The 9,522-nt window shown below is 38.2% G+C and overlaps 1 protein-coding gene across 3 annotated transcripts; it reads right to left on the minus strand.

Annotated features, from left to right (window-relative positions):
- Positions 1-1,006: 1,006 nt before the first annotated feature.
- LOC128611049 (complement C1s-1 subcomponent-like) lies at positions 1,007-9,406 on the minus strand. Of its 3 annotated transcripts, XM_053630295.1 has the most exons (12): positions 9,051-9,406; positions 8,143-8,356; positions 7,805-7,985; positions 7,302-7,442; positions 6,172-6,287; positions 6,009-6,087; positions 5,758-5,895; positions 5,468-5,548; positions 5,115-5,317; positions 2,351-2,568; positions 2,072-2,125; positions 1,007-1,461 (listed from the first exon to the last, which is right to left on the minus strand). In XM_053630295.1, exons 1-12 carry the CDS (start codon positions 9,074-9,076, stop codon positions 1,326-1,328), a joined length of 1,587 nt encoding a protein of 528 aa, XP_053486270.1. In that variant the 5' UTR covers positions 9,077-9,406; the 3' UTR covers positions 1,007-1,325. The 3 variants fall into 3 exon arrangements, with proteins under 3 accessions (XP_053486270.1, XP_053486252.1, XP_053486261.1); XM_053630277.1 differs by having other exon boundaries at positions 1,007-2,125; positions 9,051-9,396; XM_053630286.1 differs by lacking the exon at positions 9,051-9,406 and having other exon boundaries at positions 1,007-2,125; positions 8,143-8,758.
- Positions 9,407-9,522: the final 116 nt, after the last annotated feature.

Raw genomic sequence — 9,522 nt, forward strand, 5'->3', positions numbered from 1 at the left:
TGTACTAAAATTTTTCCTAAACCCAGCTTGTTCCCGTGGTTGTGCAAAATCTAGTGATGATTCAAGTCTTTTTTTGATGATTTTTGTGAAAATTTTGTAAATTATAGATAGAAGGCTTATTGGACGGTAATTTTTCAGGTCTTTAGCATCTCCTTTTTTGTGCAGTAGTATGACATCGGCGTTTTTCCATTGGTCAGGTATTGTATATTTGTTGAGACAGGTAGTAAAAAGTTTAGCAAGTATTTTAACTATGGGTTCTCCACCTGCTTTCAACATTTCAATTGAGATTTGATCAGGTCCTGCTGCTGTTCCATTCTTAGTTGTTTTAATAGCCCAATCAACTTCTTCTGCTAGTATGTCAGGCACCATTTCAAATGGATTGGGTAGTTCGGGTAATGGGGTATCATCATTATACAGATCTGAATAGAATGATTTTATTCTATCCATCAACTGTTGTTTAGTTGTTGTGTGGGAGCCATCTTCCAGTTTCAGTGATGGTATGAGTTTTTTGGCAAATATGAGTCGTCTTTTCAGTTTTTTCAGGCTGAGATTTTCTTCTAGGGTTTTGGTGATTAATTGAGTATTAAACCTTCGAATGTCTGATTTGATGCATTTCCTGACTGTTTTGCACAGTTCCACATATTCGATTTTGTCAGTTATTCTGGATTGTTTCATTTCTCTTTGCTTTTTCATCATTTGTTTGGTTTTCATCGATATCCTTGGAGTTTTATTGCATTTTGTAGGTGGAGCCGTCTCATGTGCAGCTTCTAACAGGTTTTGAGTGATGGCCTCATTCTGAGATGAAATGTCCATATCATTTAATTTTTGTAAAATTTCAAATCTATTGGATAGTTTTAGTTGAAAGTCTTTTTGTTTTATGAATAATTGTTATGCACTGACTTTATATATATACATACATATATATATATATATATATATATATATATATATATAGAGAGAGAGAGAGAGAGAGAGAGAGAGAGAGAGAGAGAGAGAGAGAGAGGGGGAATATTAAGATTAACATTTATTTGGTAAGTTCAGATGCAAAAAAAAAGGGAAGCTTCAAAAAGATTTCAGGAGGGGACCAGGCTAAAATAACAAACAAAACAGTTCTGACTTTGAGAGGGAGTATTTTCTAAACTTTCAATAAAATAAAATAAAATTAACTACAAAATTCTTCCCTTCCTTCCTTTCTAACCAAACACAGGAGAAAACAGGAGCAGGAACAAAAATGGCATCCGCCTCCCTACCGCTTTCCAAGATAACAATTAAATTATCAACAGCTTCCTAAAGTGTCAATGAACTTAAACATTACCAAATCTACTTTAGCTAACAATACGTTGTACACTAACAACAAGAAAAAAACACACAACAGCACACTTGCTATCGTCTGGAACAGGAGAAGCCAGCCTCAGCAGCCTGGAGACAAACAAAGTCAGCTGGTCTCCATTAAGCTTTGCACTGAGAAAAGAGAGGAGAGAGAGAAAACGAGAGAGAGCAAAACACAGAAAAACGGCACGCAACTAGTAAAAAAAAAAATAATTACGCCCTGGGACGTAACAATGAGTGTGCATGCACACAAGTTTAGTTTGTTACTTAGTTTAATTAGCTTGTTACTTAATTAAGTGTGGCCTAGTATATAAGTTTGATGTGCAAAACAAACTTTACTATACATAACACTAACACAGTCAAGTTTAAATTTTGTTGAGGTCGAAATGCATCACAGATCTACAGACACTGACCCAAACACTGAAGTAAAACTACAAATATATACTGCTTTTAGTTTTCACTCATTGTCTTGTTTATCCAGTCTATATACTGTGACACAAGAGTGTACACTCCATATCTACCTGGTTTGCCACACTCATAACCCCAGCTAACAATGCCTGTGGCCCAGAACACACCATCCTTTTTTAAAACCAGTGCCCCACCACCATCTCCATCACATGCATCTTTTCCACCTTCGGGTACACCAGCACAGAACATGTTGTCTGTCAGGGCCACTGGGATCCTTAAATTATCGACAAAATTTTGGCATGTCTTTTTATCCACAAGAGGGAGGGAGGTATACCTGAGATACCTGGATGATTTCCTTATCGCTGTCTGACCAAATCCAGAGACCCACCTGAAAATGTAGGCAGAATTGGCACAATAAGTATGACATATTGTAGATCAGATCATATAATACATAGTTAAGTGTGCTGTTATAAACTGTATGTATTGTTTTATGAAATAGCGAGAAGAATTGCCTGAAAGCTTTTCTTTATTTATATAGGCCTTTTTCAATAGAAAATTTACGGTAGGATGTAGTCTATATGTGTGGGAAGCTTCCATTCCAAAACACCTTTACCCAGTAAGACCAGGTGTAAATTCAGCTTCTTGTGGAGGCAAACACAATGGCATCACATCAGCATTGTACACAATGGGCCTCTCCAGCTTTATTAATGCGATGTCATGGTCATAGTGTGTATCATCTGAGTTATTATACAAGGGGTGGATGTGTAAAGACTTGATCCCAAGAGGTGAGAACTTAGATCGTTTTAGTGCATCACTGACTCCAACATATATCTAAAAACAGAGAGAAAAACAGAAGTAGGCTGCTTATGAGCAGAGCTCTACTTGATAAATGACAAAATAATTGTAAACTTATATTACAGTGTATTAATAATGCATCAACCTTAGAAATGCAGTAGACATTATGCAAGAGTGTAAAACTCAATGGTCAGGTGATTGACAGTATTTGCGTGCTGTGTCTGGTGCAAGGCTTTGATCACTTAGTTTTTAGTATCTATTTGTTAGATGGTAAAATATACACAAAATAGGTTAACACTGTTTTAACCATTTTCAACAGTATCAGTTTAACAGTATTTTAAACATTTTTACAGACTCCACTGTATCAACTTGCTAGTAGTTGAATGGGCACCCTAAATTGCCACTACGTATGAATGTGTGTAAGAGTGTGTGTGTGTGTGTGTGTGTGTGTGTGTGTGTGTGTGTGTGTGATGCCCTGGGATTCCATACAAAGTGTTTTTTCATTAGATGCAATATTTTCATTAGATGCAAGATTATAGGCTCCGGATCCACCACAACCCTGACCTGGATAAAACAATTACTGAAGATGAATGAAGGAGTGGTATGAACTATTTTATTACAATAAATTATAGCAATGCATCTCTGATACAGTTTTTCGGGCTCTTTAAGCTGGTATATACAGCAGAGTTCTGCTCTATGACAGCTTTATAAGTAATATGGAAGTGTACCCAGTTAAAAACAGTTTTGTCATATATCAAAGAGGTAACTCTGGACTTCAGTTCCCATCAGCCACTGCACTGCACTACATGTCACATGACCACCTGCACCTGAATCACGTTTCTGTTAATGAGCACACTTATATATAGCCATTGTTTGCACTGCTTCTTTATTTTAGACCACTGTGTTTCATGTTTATTGATCTTGTTAGTTTATGTTTAGTTTTTACCTTAGTATTATGCCGAGTTGTCTTAGTTTTGTTGTTTATTTGTTATTTAAACTATTTGAATATCTGCGATTGCCTTGAAACGTGACCGAACGTAAAAACTTCACCGGAAGCAGCAGATCATGATGAAATACCTGGGTCACCATGCCACCTATGTTCGCAGAGTACTTCGCTACGCTACCCCAACAGGAGGAGGAGAACCAAGCTTCCCTACGTAAGAAGCAGGTCGCCAGGAATTATCTGGGCTTCAATCTACCATCTATATTCACGGAGGAACACGCCACGCCAACAGGAGGTTGTCCGGGTACAAGTGGGAGTCTGTGGTCGGGGCTAGTACAATCTCCCACACTCCCTCCCCTATAATGGATCTAGTTCAGCAAACAGAGTCAGCGGAGAACGAAGATCAGCCTCCCTGCTCGTCTGAGGACGCCGCTTAGCTTTTCGGGTCAGCTGAGGATGCCGCTCAGTCACCCGGGTTGGCTGAAGACGTTGCTCCGTGTCCTGACATACCCAAGTGCTCCCCTCTGTTCGCCAACCCCGCGCACAACGCCGCTGTGCTTGCCAGTTCAGCTGAGGTCGTCGCTCCGCCTTCCTGCTCGGCTGAGGTCGTCGCTCCTCTTTGCTGCGCGCCGTATGACACCCCCCCCTTCCTGCTCCACGGAGGACATCGTTCCCCCCTCATGCTCCGCGGAGAGCATCGTTCCTCCCTTTGGCCTCGCGGAAAACCTCGCTCCCCTCTATGGCCTTGTGGAAATCTTGGCGCTTCCCTCGGGCCTCGCGGAGAACATTGCTCCCCTCTCCTGTCCTGCTTAGGAAATTGTCCCGCTGTCCTGCCATGCAGACGTCGCTCTGAGCTCATGCCCTGCTGAGGATGTCACTCTGCTTTCCTGTTCCATTGAGGACGTCGCTCTGCTTTTGAGATCTACTGGGGACATTTTGCCCAAGGGGCCAGGACCACCAGATGGAAGGAGTGCATTTTTGGGTGCTCTGGGAGAAGAGCCCTTGGGGGGGGGGGGGGGTTCTGTATGATCTGATATGTGATCTGTCCTATATCAGGAAGGTAACTCTGGACTTCAGTTCCCATCAGCCACTGCACTACTACATCACATGACCACCTGAATAACGTTTGTTAATGAGCACACTTTATATATCTCCATCTATCGTTTGCAGTGCTTGTTTGTCTTAGACCACCGAGTACCATGTTTATTGATCTTGTTAGTTTGTTTAGTTTTTGACAGTATTATGCCAAGTTGTCTTGGTGTCTTTTGTTTTGTTATTTTTAATTAAACTATTTGAATATCTGCGATTGCTTCTGCCTCAACCTTGAAACGTGGCAAGTTTTTGCAAGGTCAAAGCTGTTTTTAAGGTACTTTAGGAGAATAGTGTGCTCAGTAGTGTAAGGCAGAATAAGTATTGACAAATATATACAGTGTAAAGTAGATCACTGACAGCTGAAAAAAATATTCATTACACTTTATGGGTTTGTATTTTACACACTAGTAGGCCAATATTAAAAATATAAATATCTGTATGACAAGTTATTTTTATTTTTTATATTTAACACAATGTGAAGCAATATTTTGGGAGTTATCCACTTTTACTTACTTGAAAGAGCACATCTCCTGGTTACACAACATACCTTTATTTGGTTGGGGTCAATAATCTGGTTTTTGATCATTAGAACATTTGCTGCTGTCAAGATCCAGTTCTCTGCTATGACGGCTCCACCTCCTCCATGTAAGTGATTTATAAAGACATGCCAGGGGAAGGCTCGTTGTGGAGCAAGATGACCTCCTAACACCCTCTTACGACGCTCAAGGCCAACCAGTGGGCGTCCACACTCTGATAATCATGCAATTCACACAGACAAGCAAGAAAGCATTTACAAGAAACTTCTCTAATAAATACATATACATTTGTTCACATACACGTAGTGGACACACTGAATATAAAGGTTATTGTTGTGGTTTGTAATCATGCACTACTGTTTACCTGGGACACATTTTGGAGCCTCAGACAAGACATTGTTTTGGTCATCTTTCCATTCCTTATCTGCATCACAGGTGTAGGTTACTGGAGGAAATTACATTTAAAAATGAAACGCAAGAAATCATTGAATCATCAAATTATCATTTGGTTTAAATGAATGTAGTTTAACAGATAACTATGCCTCTGTGGTTTAATAAACAAGAACCTGGCTGAAATGTGAAGATGTTTCCTAGATTTTTATTTAATATACCAGTTTTAATCAATTAAACCCAGAGATAAAACATACAACTTACCATTGTATGTTGCAGGAAAAGTGTATGGTCTGTTACAGTGCAGCTTTATAACAGATTGATATTGATATTGATTTTGAGGCTCAGAGATGAATTTCACTTCTCCATGTAGCAAGCGTGGTGGGTTTTTACAATGTATAACTATAATTAGAAGATAAAATGGTAATTTAATTATGATTAAACTACAATTTTAAGATAATTACCTGTGTACTAAGTGTAATGTCTTTAAATATGAAATAAACAGTTAGACTTACTATGGCACTGAGGAAGAGGTAAACTCCACTGGCCATTACTCTGACAGGTAAATGTGTAATTACTGAGCTCTACTCCTTTCTGAAAATTTTTTTAAAATTAGATTTTTTTTTTTCTAATGTAAAATGCAATCCAACACCTAACAGATGTTTTGTTTGTTCTTACTGTAATGATTTTGTAGCCTATGTCACAGTGAGCAGTGATCACATCTCTGTAGTAGTATGTGGGAAGCACTGGGCTAATCCTCCCATTTATACTTTTTGGAGACTCACACTGTACCCCTGGTGAACACAACATAACACAACCATTAACAAATCACTGTAAAGAGGTAAAGGCTGACAAGAGTTTGAGTATATTTATCTAGCATATATGAACTCACTACAGTGTTGGTATGAAATAAAAAGCAAACATTACAAATCAGGTTTAGGGTAAAAATTTTGGGTCAGCAGCCATACAGTCGTATTCCATATCCATGAAAAAGGCTATTGTGAAGGTTTTCCATAAGAACATGCTAATCACACTGACCTCACTGCCTTTCCACTGAACTAAAAGCTGATATTTGAGCAAATGATTAGAGTCCTGAGCATAAGACTCATGGTCCTCCATTTTCCAAAATGTCATATAAATTGTTCACCTTTCTCATGAAACATTAAGTAAAGAGCATTAGTCTCAATTATATGTTTTTTTTTTTTTTTTTTTATCAAGTAGAGTGAAATATTTTGACTATTCAGAGGGAAGGAATTTTACTTAATGAATGTATTACAATAAAAGCACACATTTTCACATTTAGTACAGCATGTACCCATTAGCCGTTGTGAAGTATTTTAAATAGATTGTTTTGCTCAGTGGGGGGTATGGTGGTTTAGTGGTTAGCACATTTGCCTTGCAGCTCCAGGACTGGGGATTCAATTCCCACCTCCACCCTGTATGCGTAGAGTTTGCAAGTTCTCCCCATGAGGGAGAATTAGTTTCCTCCCCCAGTCCAAAGACATGCAGGCTGATTGGCATTTCCAAATTGCCTGTAGTGTGTGAGTGTGTGTGCACTTGTGCAATGGGCTGGTCCCCCATCCAGAGTGTCCCCCACCTCGTGCCATGAGTTCCCTGGGATAGGTTCCAGGCTCGACCCCATGTAGGATAAGCGGTACAGAATATGGATGGATGATTGTTTTGTTCAGTGGCACTAATAATTTCAATGAGTCATTTTAGTTCAGACAGACTGTTTTATGTGTAATGACCATGTGGGAGAGTTTTACTAAAATCTGTGTTGTTAAAATCTTGTTCAGTGTGAAACTCACGAACACATGTGCGCTGATCAGCATCCAGCTTGAAGCCATGATGACAAGCACAAAGGTATGAGCCCATGGTGTTGAGGCAGATCTGAGTGCAGGGAGGATCTGCTCCATCTTCTTGACTCAGCAATGAACACTCATCTACATCTGTATGAACACAACTCTACCATCTTATATCAATTATATATAGTAGAAGCCACAATTAGATTATTTGCCGATTTTGTGTGCTTATATTTAATTAGATTTAAATCATTTACTGGTGGAAGTGTTCTTACAATTGTAATTATGATTATTTACCCAATAATACTATAAAATCAATGAGAACAGAAATACTGTAAACAAAGCATATATATGGGATATATTATGTCCATTATATTTGTTATATTAAATTGGTTGCATTATTTGGGCACTTTTTATTTTTATCCTTTGGCAGTTTTATCAGTATGAAAAACTATGTTTATCCATTGTCAGTATTCCTTTTGCAGCATCTGAGATGTTTCATTTGTCACCTGTAGCATGGTAAAATGCAGAGAAGCCCACAGGTGGGGTAGGCCCTTGGTTCACTTCATTAGTAAGAAGAGAGAGCTTTACTTTAGTGGCAGGTATAAAGATGGAACTGTTTCCTGGATGGCTGTGGTTCTCTGAATCCTCCTCACCACAGTACTTCATCACTTTCTCGTTATAGGATATCTGCAGTGTTTCGGATACATAGACAAAAACAACTGCTGACATAGGTTCATAATCTACTCATATAGTTAGAAAATGAATAAACAATAACTGTATTGATGGCTTTATATTAATGACACTGGAGAACAGAATTATAACAGGAATTATGTATCATATTTACCGTGAGAGAATCACTCCTGCAGTCTTGTGATGGATTGATTTTGAGATAGTTGAAATTGAGCTGAATGTGATAACCGGGAGGTACCTCCAAATCCCAGTTTTTATCAAGAGGAGCCGAATAATGTTCAGGGTAATTAGGAGAGTGTAACTCACCATACATCACAGACGTGATTACAAACCTCCATTTTTGCATGTTCATAAAGATTATAAAAAGCCTGGCAGGGACAATAGCGGGAGTGTTATTAATCTATTCAAGACAAAAGAGGCAAGTATGTATTAAGTCATTCAAAGGGGTTGCAGTAGCTCAGTGGTTAAGATTGTAATAGTGCTATAACAATGGTGAACTAAAATATTACTTAATATAAAATACTTTGTCACTACTGAGATTGTCGAATAAGGCCCTCAACTCACCTCAAGTTATATGCTGTCTCAGTTGTCTCAGTTTTAGGTCACAACTTAAGGTGTTTGCCAATTAAAATAAATGCCAGTGCAAACCATTTGTAGCAAAAGCAATGAAAAGTCTAGGCACATTGGCTAAAAAAACTTTACTAATGTGTAATCCATTTTGAAGTACAAAACAGGCTATACAGTTGTATACTGCGTATTTAGTTCCATCACTCTTAACCATGAAAAACATAAACCTCCAAACATAACAAGATCTACAATGTGTGTTTTTGTAAACATTTCTGAGTGAGATGTTGACAGTAGAAGTCTAATTCAAACAACAATACACCTGTAGTAATTTATATTTTATATCTCCATTTAGTAGTGAGAAATACAGACTGACTCGTTTTCTGTACACATATTATGCAATGCTGTCTGTAATTCTAAAACAAATTGGGATATAAAATAATATCATTTAATTAGATCTTTTATAATCTGTATAAACTGACAATTCATTACACTTACCATATTAGATGAACATTTAAGTCCATTAATGCAGTGTTTAAAACCAAGATAATAGAGGAAATAAGAACTCAAGAGCAGTATGAACTTGGGGCAAGAGATTGTTTTAGATAAATAAACAGTAGACTCATCAAAGGACAAACTCCAATTGTAGGATTAATGGTTAAAGTCAGATCAGGATACTGACAGTCTGATATTCACATGAGCAAGATTTAAAGGGCTCCAGATGCAACACATGAGAAAGAAATAACACTGGACAAGAAAATACACTGGATAAGAAAAGGCACTACACATTTGCAGTCCAAGAGAGGAATTTCTTCTCTTTTCTCCACACCATAACAGGGAATTTGCAACAGAAGGGAATACCAAACTGTGCACTGAGATGGTGAACAAGAGAAATCTGGACTGGGCTATCCAGAGACCAGCGTGTATCTGGTATATTACTAGATTTACTGAAATGAATGTGACATTTACA

This window comes from Ictalurus furcatus, chromosome 1, assembly GCF_023375685.1.
Source record: "Ictalurus furcatus strain D&B chromosome 1, Billie_1.0, whole genome shotgun sequence".
In the NCBI taxonomy this organism is placed as follows: Eukaryota; Metazoa; Chordata; class Actinopteri; order Siluriformes; family Ictaluridae; genus Ictalurus; species Ictalurus furcatus.

Coding starts and splice junctions, on each gene's coding strand:
- LOC128611049 (XM_053630277.1), bottom strand. CDS start 9,076: ATGGACTTAAATGTTCATCTAATATG. Junction 8,357..9,050: donor TTAAATGTTCATCTAATATG/GTAAGTGTAATG, acceptor TGTCCCTGCCAG/GCTTTTTATAATCTTTATGA. Junction 2,126..2,350: donor TTTACACCTGGTCTTACTGG/GTAAAGGTGTTT, acceptor CTACATTTTCAG/GTGGGTCTCTGGATTTGGTC.